Source organism: Eretmochelys imbricata, chromosome 9, assembly GCF_965152235.1.
Source record: "Eretmochelys imbricata isolate rEreImb1 chromosome 9, rEreImb1.hap1, whole genome shotgun sequence".
Taxonomy (NCBI): domain Eukaryota; kingdom Metazoa; phylum Chordata; order Testudines; family Cheloniidae; genus Eretmochelys; species Eretmochelys imbricata.
In genome coordinates, this window is record NC_135580.1 from 30,118,517 (window position 1) to 30,131,833 (window position 13,317).

The 13,317-nt window shown below is 39.7% G+C and overlaps 1 protein-coding gene across 1 annotated transcript in view; it reads left to right on the top strand.

The window, feature by feature from the left end:
• Positions 1 to 13,317, top strand: part of PLOD2 (procollagen-lysine,2-oxoglutarate 5-dioxygenase 2) — a 70,446-nt gene that overhangs the window by 17,488 nt on the left and 39,641 nt on the right. Inside the window, exons 2-4 of the mRNA XM_077826024.1 lie at positions 452 to 543; positions 2,735 to 2,871; positions 9,657 to 9,820. Of these exons, the coding sequence (XP_077682150.1) occupies positions 452 to 543; positions 2,735 to 2,871; positions 9,657 to 9,820 (393 nt within the window). The remainder of the gene's footprint in view (positions 1 to 451; positions 544 to 2,734; positions 2,872 to 9,656; positions 9,821 to 13,317) is intronic.

A 13,317-nucleotide genomic window follows, 5' to 3' on the forward strand; every position in this document is an offset into this window, starting at 1 on the left:
TGCATTTAAAGGATTTGTTAAGCTGGGATCTGGTACAAAAGTCTGTACTGCATTGCTGCCGTGTGGTGATCAGACAAAGGATTAGTTCAAATTCAGACTAGAAATGTATTGCATCCTTTTTCTTTAGCTTGTTTTTCGTTTATATTCCATTTGTTTGTGTCTTAGATATATTCTGCTTTTTTCATTGGGGCATATGGAAGAACACAGGGTTTTTGTTCATCTGAAGTCATTGGTTCCTCATCTGAAGTTGTAATCCTGTAATGTGACATCCCTCCCTTTTTTTTTTTCTAAATCAGACGCACAAAGGGGCACAAGTACTTTAGTAACACCACCATGTTGCTCAGTGTGGACTATGAAAGCTAATATGCATTAAAATCTGATAGCCTCTTTGTCATAAACTGTGGCTTTATGATATAAAGTTGTTGATCTTATCTCTCTTTGCCCTCACCAGATAAACTATTAGTTCTAACTGTTGCAACTAAAGAAACAGATGGCTTTCACCGCTTCATGCAAACTGCAAAGCACTTCAACTATACAGTGAAGGTACTGTATGCTGTCACTCATGCTGAATATTGGACATAGTTTTATAGCCTTAACTCAGAAATGAAATAGTCTTAACACAGAAACAATGTGTCATGATTATGCTGCAGTCAGGTAAAACAGTTATGGAACCTAGCAATGGAGACAACCCATTAGGTCATCTGTTCCGTATCCTTGCAGGATATGTTTCCCATTAGACATTTGCTAGTGTTTTGTCTAGTCTGTTTCTAAATGTGCCAGGGAATGGGGTTTCTTCCATGGACCTTGAGAAATTATTCCACAGATTCATAGATTTCACTGTTAGAATGACATTTCTGAAAGCGTGTTTTCTTTCTTAATTTCATTCCATTACTACCACATTTGTTATTACTCTTAGCTATTTTGCTGTTACACGTTTTCATTCTAAGCATGCCACCCTTCCCTCAGTATTCGCACCCTTCAAGTGTTTGTAGATTATCATGTCACACCTTAGTTTTTGCTTAGCAAAGCTATATTTATTTGACTACCTCATCATCCCTCCTGCAGCAAAACCCATGGGAGCTGTGCTGACAGAGCTCATGAAGCTGAAGATGCCTTCAGGGCCCCATACCTCTTAAATGGGTCCTATTATTGGGGAAGTGGGGTGCATAGAAACCTACTAAATCCCTTAGCTGTGTTATATTTCCCAGGGAATCTCTGTAGAGCTGGTGAGAGGACAATACAAATCTTCCCACTCCTCCCTTATCACTCTTTCACCATTTTTGATCGCCCAATCCTCTTGCTGGCCTACTCTGGACTACTATTTCCAATGCAGAATGAAGGAATCTGTATCCTGAAGCTGCCTCCTGCATGCAAATCTCACAGGAGCATGATCAGCGCCCCCCGCCCCCCCATTTTTTAAACTTTTCTCCATAAATCAGTCCCTCAAGACAAAACCAAGGGATTGAAATGTATCTTTGATAAAACATTATCAATGCTTATCACATCCGATGAAGTGAGCTGTAGCTCACGAAAGCTTATGCTCAAATAAATTTGTTAGTCTGTAAGGTGCCACAAGTACTCCTTTTCTTATCACACTATTGAAACTATAAATCAAAAGAGACCAATTCATGGCAGTTGGCCCATTGATTTCTCTTTTAGAAATAAGTCGAAATGCTGTAGTCTGTTTACTTCAACCATCAAGTCCTGAAAAAGTACAGGAGGAAAAATCATCTTTCCTAACTGAACAATAATATATTAAAAGTCCTAGGAAACTGACCTTTGGAGAGTGCCATTTGCTTGTAATTTTGCTGATTGTTATATAGCAACTATATTGCTGTAATCCCTCTGACAGTTAGTAGTTCAAGAAAAATAATAATCTAGTGTTTAAACTTTCAAGGATTACAAAAGATTTAGGTGAAAAAAGAAAAGGAGTACTTGTGGCACCTTGGAGACTAACCAATTTATTTGAGCATGAGCTTTCGTGAGCTACAGCTCACTTCATCGGATTCATTGTAAAATGCAGTGAGCCAGCATTTCAAGCATTGTAAGTAACACGGCTGTTACTCTGAAAAGATTTAGGTGGTTATTGTTGATATGATTCCCTACAATACTTGGTAAGGATGGAATTCTGTTGATTTAATTGCCTATCATACATTGAGGAATCCATCCTAAACCTGTAGTGTGAGAAAGTGGCCTGAGGCATTAAAAACAACTAAATGTTTATAGTATCAGAGGGGTTGCCATGTTAGTCTGCATCTGAAAAAGCGGCAAAGAGTCCTGTGGCACCTTATAGACTAACAGACGTATTGGAGCATATGCCACTTAAATGTTTATAGTTTCCATTGTCATGTCCCTTCTATGCTCTCTTACCCCTCTTTACCTCCAAATACTGTAGCAATGTTTAAAGGTCATGTAGTGAGTGAATGTTTTAATATACAATTTAGAGGAATATTACCATCAACATATCTTCTCTTCCTAAGTGAGAGAGATATGAGATGTAGTGGAAAGTAATCTTTGGGTTCTTATTTGGTTAGGAATTGTGTCTCTATTTCTGAAATGATGTCATTGTGCTCAGTTCTACTTGAGGCATGGAAAACTTACAATGCTAGAACATCCACTAGTTGGCGTTTGCTTGCTTGCCTGCCTCTGCTTTGACATCCATTTTTTAACAAGGTTATATTAAAAATTACCCTCTGGGTACAAGTGAAAAAATACAATTTCTTCCTGTTCCCAGGTTCTTGGTAAAGGTGAAGAGTGGAAAGGTGGGAAGTTAATTAACTCTATTGGAGGAGGACAGAAAGTGCGATTGCTGAAAGAAGGAATAGACAGCTATGCTGATCAAGAGGACTTGATTGTAATGTTTATTGAATGGTAAGCAAATTCTGCTTGTTGCTTTCATGCTCTATCCTGTATAGGATGCTAATAAAAGCTCTTGTGGCATGCTGATATTTTCTCCTCTTTTAGTTTTTATTGGAGAAAGTTAGCTTCTAGTTTTCCATTCATAAAAATATTATGCAATTGGAGCAGATGTTGGTTTTTGTCAGATTTACAGATGTAAAAATTGTCTCAGGGCCATGGCTCTGCTGTACTATGAACAATGTTATTGCATGACCAAGCTGTGAAACCCATTGACTGACTAAACATTTGGTTATTAGTTTACCTTTCCCCATGAAAAAGCAACTGTCTTGTTGCTGTTCTAACAGAAGGTGATTGTGAGATGGAAATGGTGTGTGAGGAAGTGGTAAAAGCAGCTTCAAACTGAAGTGGTGGCCAGTAGACCGCTGGGGCATAATTCTCAAAAACACGAAAGCCCCTTTATGTTGGTCTGGCAGTTTAAAGGGGTCTTAAATAGGCTGGAAATGCTCCCTAAAAATATCTCCTGTGTGAGGGGTCTCCCCAACTGCTGTAGAGCTTCAGTAAGGGCCCCCTCACCAGCCATGATTCTACTGCCTATGGGGAGAGGACAGCCCCACAGCAGGGATGTAACATGCTGCAGCACACTGAACTACCGTGATTTTCTGCTTCCCAGGTCCCATAGCAAAGTATAAGTTAGAACAACCTCCCTGGGGGCCAGGTAGGTCCCTCAGACCAGAATACAAGGAGCACACAAAGGTGACCTGAAGCTATCTTTCCCTATACCCTCCCCACCTGCCAAATCCCTCCTGTTCCTTCCCTAAGGACAGGATTGGTGTAACTGAGAATCTGGTCCATGGAATTCTACAGAAGCTTCCCTGTCAACTTCTATCAGAGCCAGGTCAAACCTTTAAAGCAGTTGCCTTGGTGGATGCAAGGAGAGTGAATCACAAAGTAGGGAATTGCAGAAATGCTTCAGTTTGTGCACCCTGAGAAGTTTTGTGTGAGCTGAGTAACATCTGCTGCTTTTATTATTGACAGTGATGTCCTATCTGATGCAGACTTCTGTCAGTTTGGAATAAAATTTTTGGCAGACATACTACAATTCTTTTTTTTTTCCTTTTCTCTTTCTTTTCATCTTTAAAACCACTCAGTCTGTCATTTACACACACACTCATTCTAAACAAGACCACAATGCAATGGCCTCTTGGACTTACATCAGGTTAATTTCTCTTTTGATTTAGTATAACTTCTGTGCAATTTTGGATTTCCTTTAAAGTTTGAGTGTTTTTGCAAGTTAAACAGATATGGAGGGGTAGGTTAGCAAAGTTCATATGTGAGAGAGTGATCTCCCTGCATCATCTTATTTATTCAAAAGTTCTCATGCTTTTCTGATTACATTATGAGTTAGGGCAGCTGTTCGACTGGATTTTCAACCTTACAGTCATGTTTTATGACTTGACTTACATTCTCTCATTTTTTTCTCTTTGTGATATGCAAAAAGTAGTTAGAAATGGAAAGCAGAAATCAGTTTACCCGCTTTATGAACAACATTTGTAATAGAACTGACAGGGGACTAAATATTTTCACTCTCCTACATTTAATTTGCATTTAGAGTGATGTACGATTGGTAGGATAAGCTACCCATTCAGATATGAAATTGCTACTTGCAGACACTTTCTTTCATATTTAACCTTATTACCAATTTACTGTATTTTGATAAATGGAATGCATCTTGAGAGCAATTGTTTGTTTCATTCTTTAAAAGGAGTTAACCTTATTTGGGTTTGATAAAATGAGTAATTTAGTCTGCCCTATTGGGCAAGTACTAATGAAACTTATTTTAAAATTTAATTTTGAAGATATCTTTACTTAGGGTGTGTGTGTAATCTCAAATTTTTATACTGATTGTAGAGGGATTTCTTCCCCCCACCCTCCATTTTATATTTCTTGAGTTAAAGTCTGTCCTTTTTGCTTTTGCCCTCTCCCTAAGTGGGTGTAAAAGTCACGAGGTCTTACTCCGATAGTCTGAGTATTAAAGTCTCATTCTGCTAATTCTCAGAGTCCCAGGTTCAAATCCCACTGTTGCTCATGCAAGGTCAGTTAGATACACTGAACTACTGGTGCAGTCTCATAATTTCATGTAGGAACAAGTTCAGTTTTCTAGCTAGAAATGGGCTGTGGTATTAATCTAAGCTATGGCTGAACACCTGTGTAGAATTGGGAAGGAATTTTTCCCATGCTGCAAGATGCTTTTTCTTTTTTTGCTTTCCTTGAAGTAACAGGCAGGCATGGCATGTAATGAATGATACAGTCAATGACAAGATTTAGTTACATAAATGTAACTAAATGTTGCAGGAAAGTAGGGTAGTTTTTGCAAGGGCCTTTGCTTACTTCAACCCTGAGCAATGGGCCAGGAGCCAATGAGGACTCAGACAGGAGTATTGGGCATCTAAATTGGGCACATGTTCACTCATCCATTATCAGTATTTTTAGCACTTCTCTCCATGAAAGAGGAGCATTAGAAGGATGGTTAATCCCTAACGCTGGCATTTGTTTGGATCAGAAGTGAAGCTGCCTTGTATGATAAGAGAGCCCTCTCAGTTAGTGGAAATGGGAGCTCCACAATGGATTGGTGTTGCTGAGTAACAGTTGTGGTGGTGGTGGTGTTTAAATTAAAGCTCACTATTAATAAAGTTTAATCACACTGACTAATAAAGCTTCAGTTTGTTTTTTAAAGCCATAAACACCTGTGTGGGTTATTCTTTCGCTTGCTGAGTCCTGGCCAGCGTATCCATTTCACAAGTAGTTAGTGCAGGGCATTATGCTACTCTTCTGGGGATGAGGGAGGAATGGAGCCACTTTTGATAAACCTGCTATTGCAGTAGTAAATTTGCTTGGGAAGCAGTGCTCTGGAGATGCAGCTGGCTCCTGTCCTCAGCTGGAAGATGCTTCAGTAGATCCATTTGAAAAAGTGCAGCCTGCCATAAAACTACTGGGCTAAAGCCTTTGACCAACTCCCCATCAGCCTTTCCCCTCTGTCTTGCTGTATCCTAGCTCTGAATCAGGCTTCACCAATTTGAATGGGAAGAGGAGGGAAGGATGTTTCTGGGCAAAGGCAGATAATTTTTGTAAGGCAGGGGAGGTTCCAAGGCATACTTATTTCTTTTCATAAAGCCTTGTGACAAACTTACAGGAGGGCAAACCAGTTTTCTATACGTTATGTAACACACTTCCTTTCCTTGGGGTGCGTATTTACCAGTTACTCTGGTTTGTGCTGTAGAGCCCTCCTCCTCTTCCAAACTAGTGGTGGCTGTGTTGGTCAGGTCTGCCAAGCCAAATGGATAGGATTACCTTTTTTAAAGGCTCTTTATACAATTGCAAAATTGGAATGAGTGTTAAGAAGTTCTGTGAATGTAAAGATACTTGGATGTGAAGCACTTTATTTTAGCATCATAAATTTAAATCCTTTTAGCAAAGTCTGTAAAGACTAGACTCCAGCACCCTTATTCCTACTCTGTAAGTAGGTCCCCTTCCCTTCAAAGGACTACTCTTAGAGTAGTACTCAGTGGATGGATTCTCCTTTAGTTTGTTCCTGCATTTGAGGAGGGAAGTAGCTTTCAGGCAGAGACCCTGGCGGGGTGTGTGGGGGGTTCACCTTCTTTTACAGTGTGGGGCATTGATCACTTGCTGGTTTGAACTAGAGTAAATGGTTGATACTCTGTAACGTGAAGTCTTTAAATTATGATTTGAGGAATTCAGTAAGTCAGTCAGAGGTTAGAGGTCTAATACAGGTGTGGGTGGGTGAGGTTCTGTGGCCTGCAATGTGCAGGAAGTCAGACTAGATGATCATGATCGTCCCTTCTGGCCTTAAAGTCTGAGTAATTGATGATACCTTTTGCGGGGCTTACTCAGCCTCTGCTGCCTGCCCCAACCCATGTAAATTAGAATGACTTTCGGGCTGCTCTGACACTCTGCTTCCTGTGGTCGCTGGGAAGCAAAGAATAGATGCTGTGCAGTACGCTCTGGCATGCCTTCTCCCCTAATGTATATGCTTATGCCTTTTGGAGTTAAGTGCAGCAAGAAATTGCACCTGCTTGAAGAGAAAGGGGCACCAAAGATGATACTATCAGAAAAATGAGTTTCCTTTTAAATTACTCATTTGTCTTCAGAGTAATTTATGAGGCAAGGATTTTTTTCCCTGAACTCCAGAAAATGGTGTTCTTGCTATTACCGTGTCCTCATCCTGGCAGATAGATTGAGATTGTTTTTGAAGTCTCTCTTCCTTCCCCTCTTCCCCCATAGGAAATAAGCTGGAAAGTATGCACTATGCCAAGTCTCTCAATTTTGGAATAAGGCATTTTTTTGGCAAAGGGACTTTGCTGCTTCTGTTATGGTTCATAACAAGTAGCTTTTGCCAGTGGTTTTCTCTTCCTTTATAGAGGATGCTTTGAAAACCCATTTCTCATAAATGCCTCTTTCAACAGCTGTTTTATTACTTAAACAGTATTTTCCTTTAGAGTAAATAAGATAAATGCCACTAATTTTCAGAGTGTATGCATGCTTAGATTTAATCTAGGGAGAATAGGGACTTGGGCAGATATCGTGCCCTCCACTGCCAATGTCTACAGGAAAGTCAGCTAGGTGGGGAAGCTAACTGCATTGTGTGGTATGGGTTGGGGGCAAATGTAACAATAGCACTAAGTCAGGTCTTGAGGACTTCAACGACTGGTGTAGCTTCATTGGTACAAATCCTTAGTGTAAAAGGGGAAGGCAAACAAGTGCAATTAGTCCCACTTTCAAGCAAAATAAGCTGCACCACTTCAAAGAGTATCTTATTTTTGCTGGCTATACTGGGTGTTGGTAATGGTACAGCTACACTAATGGCTGGTCACTCACTGCTGTACCTGGTTAGAGAAGGCCTTAGAGGAATCGGAGCCTTGTCAAGTGACAGGGATATGTAACTTAGAAATGCACCATTGGCAGGAATAATTTAAATAAATTGAACTACACATAAACAGTGCTTATTGTAAAATTAACTGTAACCTCTTGGGAAAGAGACCTGGGCATCATTGTAGACAGCTCAGTGAAAACTTCTGCTCAATAAGCAATAGCAGTCAAAACAAAAGGTTAAGATGTGTAATGAATGAGATAGAAAATATTATAATGCTCTCAGTGATATGTCTCTTTTCACCTAGAATACAGTGTAGTTCTGCTCAACCAACCTCCAAAAAGTTATAGCAGGAAAATGGTGTTCAGATTTGAGAGAGTAATATTACTAGAAATAGAAAGATTTCATTATGAGGATGGAATGAAACACTGGAGCTATTTAGTTTAGAGGTGAGGGAGAAGAAGGGATATGTTTGCTTAATACCAAATGATGAATGAGATAGAGAAGTTAAATGCAGAGCTTCTGTTTACCAGTTTTTTGTAGTACAAGAACATAATGAAATTGAAAGGCAACAATCTTCAAAACTGAGAAGTTTGTTTCCCCTCTCCCCACTCGGCCCTCCAATGCACAATAAACTTGTGACGCTCACTCCTCCAAGATATCACTGAGACCAGGAGCTTAGCAGGATTGAAGGACTGGACATTCTCATGGGTAAAGAGAACATCCACATTAACGCTACAGTGGCAGCGGGAGAGGGGGATTACAAGGAATAAAAGACTTTCTCTTTCATAGCCATCCAGTAACTGACCGGATTTAGGCAAAACTTCTCCTATGGGCAAGTAGTTCAAACTGGTCTGTTGAAGGGCTTCTTTCCCCTTCCTCAAACATCTAGTGCTGGCCATGCTAGGAGACAGGCTGCTGGACAAGATGGACTACTGATTTAATTCAACCAGCAGTTTTTATTTCCTATGCTCCTATTAATTTGGTTTACTTTTTTGAAGTAAGTGACTAGATTGCATAGTAAAAAACCCATAGATCAAGACTCAGACCACAGGGCATATATCTGTGCTACGCAACATATTCATGGTATTTATTGCATATGTAATTGCTTTAAATTCAAACCTCTATAATTGTCACTAAGGAAAGCAGGCATCCTAGCCTCCCACTTACTGACTGGAATAGCACCTAAAGTGTGCATAAACAAGGGCGCTAGTCATTACATGTAGACAGTATTTCATTATATTAGTGTTAAGGTAGATGCATTCATTGGTTTCCCTAGGTTTACAACTGTAGGGCTACTGTACATGCTCAGTATGTGACTTTTTAAAGAAAGTCACCCCATCAAATCAAAACTAGTTGCTTTCTGGAACAAGACCACTCACTGCTTTCCAGCAAGGGCCATTTTATGCCAGATTTCAACCCCAATCTGTGTCAGTTGTTGAGCTCCTACCCAATAAATAAATTAATTTTAGAAAGTTGTTTTACAATTGGAAAAAGTATATTCTTATTATTATTATTTAAAACTCCTTAAACTAAAAAAACCCAACCAAACCAAAAAAAAAAAAAAAAACCCTCCAAATTAGAGGCAAAGCCTTAAACATTTCAGCCAAAAAAGTGAAATATTCAGAGAATTTTGTGTGTAAGTGGTCAGGGAAGGGATACATATATGTAGAGTGGTTAAGATAGTGATTGGTCATATCTTGGTAAGAAATAGGATCTGTAGATGGTGTTAACTTAAAGTATGGTAATATACCGTGTTTCTGAATGAAACAGTTACATCAAAATTAAGAGACCACTCTTAGGTTTATTTAACTCTGCATGGTTTTAAGTCTGAATAAGCCAAAGCTTTTCTGATTTGAATTTTCTTGTTTAAAATCAGAGCTATGTAACAGGTCTCTCTCCATTACTTTAGCTATGATGTTATCTTTGCGGGTGGCCCTGAAGAGATGCTAAAGAAGTTCCAGCAAGCTAATCATAAAGTAGTATTTGCAGCAGATGGACTAATATGGCCCGATAAAAGATTAGCAGAGAAGTATCCTGTTGTCCGGAGTGGAAAACGATTCCTTAATTCAGGAGGTAGGTGTGACTGTTGTACATAGTAAAGGTTAATTAAGGTTAGCTGTTCTGTTGTTCTCATTGTGTGTGTGTGTGTGTAGGGGGGCAACTAACCTAAAGTGCAGGTTTCCTAAATTCATGTTTGGGCACCTAAATCACCATTAGAGGAAAAATTTTTGTTCACTCTTGTGACTGAGAATCACCTTGTTCTTTTCTTCTTTCAGCATGAAGGAGTCTTGCTTTATTCTTAGCTAGGTGTCAGCCTCCTTACATCACCAGCCTGTTAGCGACTCAAGAGCTCTTCTCTGGGCTATGCCAGCTCTTACTTTACCTTGCAGTTTAACAGGTTCACCCCAGTCTTCAAGTCCCTTTTGAAGTGATCCCCTCACATGGGCTACTCAGAGCTACCAGGTCCACTGTTCCCAAAGGAACAGAACTCATCAGTTTGTAAGATTCAGCTCAAGATCAGTACTTTGCTTAATATCACAGCACTTCAATAAACTTATTCTCATTTTCAGTATAAATTTATTATCAAAGATTCAAGTGATAGAGTAAAAATACTAGAAACAAATATAAAACACAACTGTAACATGCTTTCTAGAGACTAAACTTAACTAACAGGTTAACCACTTGTCTAAATAAGTTAATTTCACCCAAAGTCCTCTGTGGTGTTTTCAACGAAGGCTCGCTGAGATCCCATATACCCTCAAAGTTCATTGTCTTTGCTCATAGACAGGATAACCACCTGAGGCTTGCTTCCCTTGCCCCCACCCCCTGCGTGCTGCTTCTGTGTTGACTTTGTATATAAATGAGCATCCATTGTGTTAGCTTATACTTCTTAATTTACATCCTGAAAGAGGGATATACATTTCTTACCTCCTGGCTGAAGGAAAACCTGTTTTTCATCTTTGCTGGTAACTAATACATTTATACAGACTTTAAAATACATGTGAACGTCTTGTGCTGCCAATACTGAATTTCTAAACATTATAGATGACCATTTCCTAACTCAGAAAGTGTTGTGGCCAACATGGGGGTTGATCTAATATCCTTAGCCTTCTGTAAAGCATTTTACTTGGTATGTTCAATGTTTTGATTAAAAATTTAGAACGATATAAAATTAACATGGCACACATTAAATGGATTAAAACCTGATTGACTGATAGGTCTCAAAATGTAACTGTTAACAGGGCATCATCACTGAGTGGGTATGTTTACAGTGGTGTCCCAAAGAGATCGGTTCTTGACCCTAAGTTATTTAACATTTTTATCAATGACCTGGAAGAAAACATAAAATAGTCACTGATAAAGTTTTCAGATGACACAAAACGTGGGAAAATGGTATATAATGAAGGGGACAAGTCACTGATTCAGAGTGATCTGGATCACTTGGTAAACTGGGCACAGGCAAACAATATGCGTTTTAATATGGCTAAATGTATATGTATACATCTAGGAACAAAGAATGTAGGCCATACTTGCAGGCTGGGGGACTCTGTCCTGGGAAGCAGTGACTTTGAAAAAGATTTGAGTGTCTTGGTTGATAATAAGCTGAACATGAGCTCCCAATATAATGCTGTGGCCAAAAGAGCTATTGCAATCCTGGGATGCATAAACAGAGGACCCTTGAGTAGGCGTAGAGAAGTTTTGTTACCTCTTTATTTGGCACTGCTGCTACCACTGCTGGAATACCGTGTCCAGTTCTGGTGGTCACAATTCAAGAAAGGTGTTAATAAATTGGAGAGGATGCAGAGAAGAGCCACGAGAATGGTTAAAAGATTAGAAAACCTGCCTTATAGTGATAAATAGATTGAGCTCTTTGAATCTAATGTAACAAAGAGAAGGTTAAGAGGTAACTTGATTCCAGTCTATAAGTATCTGCATGGAGAGCAAATATTAAATAATAGGATCTTCTATCTAGCAGAGAGGTATTGTGACAGGGCACTATTAGTAGCACCCTGGTCTCTGAGGTTGCTACAGCACTGGGATGAGTGCAGGCTTAACTGAAGCCAATTAATCAATTTTTGTTGAGGGTTACTGACATTTGGCAATTTCTGGGCTAATGGGACAATTGGCTCAGTAATTGGGAGGATATAAGTGGGAGGAACAGGAAGCAGGGGAAAAGCTTAGAGGGTGAGCTGGGGCTGAGCAGAGAAGGCTATGTGGAAGCTGCTTCTTGCTGTAAGCTTTCAGTATGCTGTTATACTTTGTAAGGCTAGAATAAATATGTGGTGAAAGGGCAACAACCTGGTATGTTCTCAGTCATAAAAGACACATGAACTGGCCAGGCAGTGAAGTACGCTGGATAGCAACCGAGGAAAGGTATACACAGGAGGGGTATAACACAATACAATGGCCGGAAGGTGAAGCTAGACAAATTCAGACTGGAAATAAGGTGTAAAGTTTTGACAGTGAGGGTAATTGTCCATTGGAATAATTTACCAAGCATTGTGGTGGATTTTTCATCACTCACAATTTTTAAATCAGTGCTCTAGGAATTATTTTGGAGAAGTTCTCTGGCCTGTAATACACTAGGTCAGACTAGATGATCACAATGGTCCCTTTTGGCCTTGGACTCTGTGAGTCCATCTATGAATTTTCAGTGTATGTTTAAGTAACTCCTTACATAGTATCTGTACACACTTTTCACAGTGGTATTAATGACCAGTGTGATGCTGGCTTTCATTTGAGATTTCACATGACATGCTATTGAGAACTAGGATGCACACACCAGACTCACGAGATTTCTATAACTCTTTTGTCAGTTAGCATTGAGAGGTTCTTGGGTCACAACACTTTTTGTAATAGTATTCTCTATTTTCTTTTGCAGGAATGCGTAGGAAGACGTGTGCTAATTTGTGAGGGGGAAAGGAGGGTTATTGAATTGAGAGAGCTAAAATATTTATTTAGCAAAAACATTGCTTGGACAAACTCTGGCTCTGGAGCTGCCAGGATGGGGTTTCTTCTTGGTGACTTTTCCCTGATGGCTGCCGTGTTTTTGCTAGAGATTCTATGATTGATTTACTTTTTAAAAAAAAAAAAAACAGCAGCAAAGACTTTAGACTTTGTTTTTGCAAAGATGACGTACAAAATGTAAACCAAGTGTAACTGAGGCCTGGTCTACACTTAAAAATTAGATTGATCTAGCTATGTTGCTCTGAGCTGTGAAAACATTTTCACCCTGAGCCATGTAGTTAAATCGACCTAAACCCTGGTGTTGACCTCCCTACTGCCTCTCATAGAAGTGTATTAACTACATCAACGGAAAGAATCTTTCCCTCCAATGTAGGAAGCAGCTACCTTCTAGCTCAACAGCAGCACGGCTGCAAATGTTGTAGCTTTGCTGCCCCAGCAGCTGTGCTGTAGACGTGCCTTAGAAGGTAAGGTCCTTATGAGTCTGCAGGCAGCTTGCAGCAATAGCTCTGAGAGAAGTGTGACCTACTGCTATTTGATTTCAGTGAAGTGCTAACTCTGAAGCCAAACTGTTGTCACTTTAAATGTCAGCATGGTGAACCATT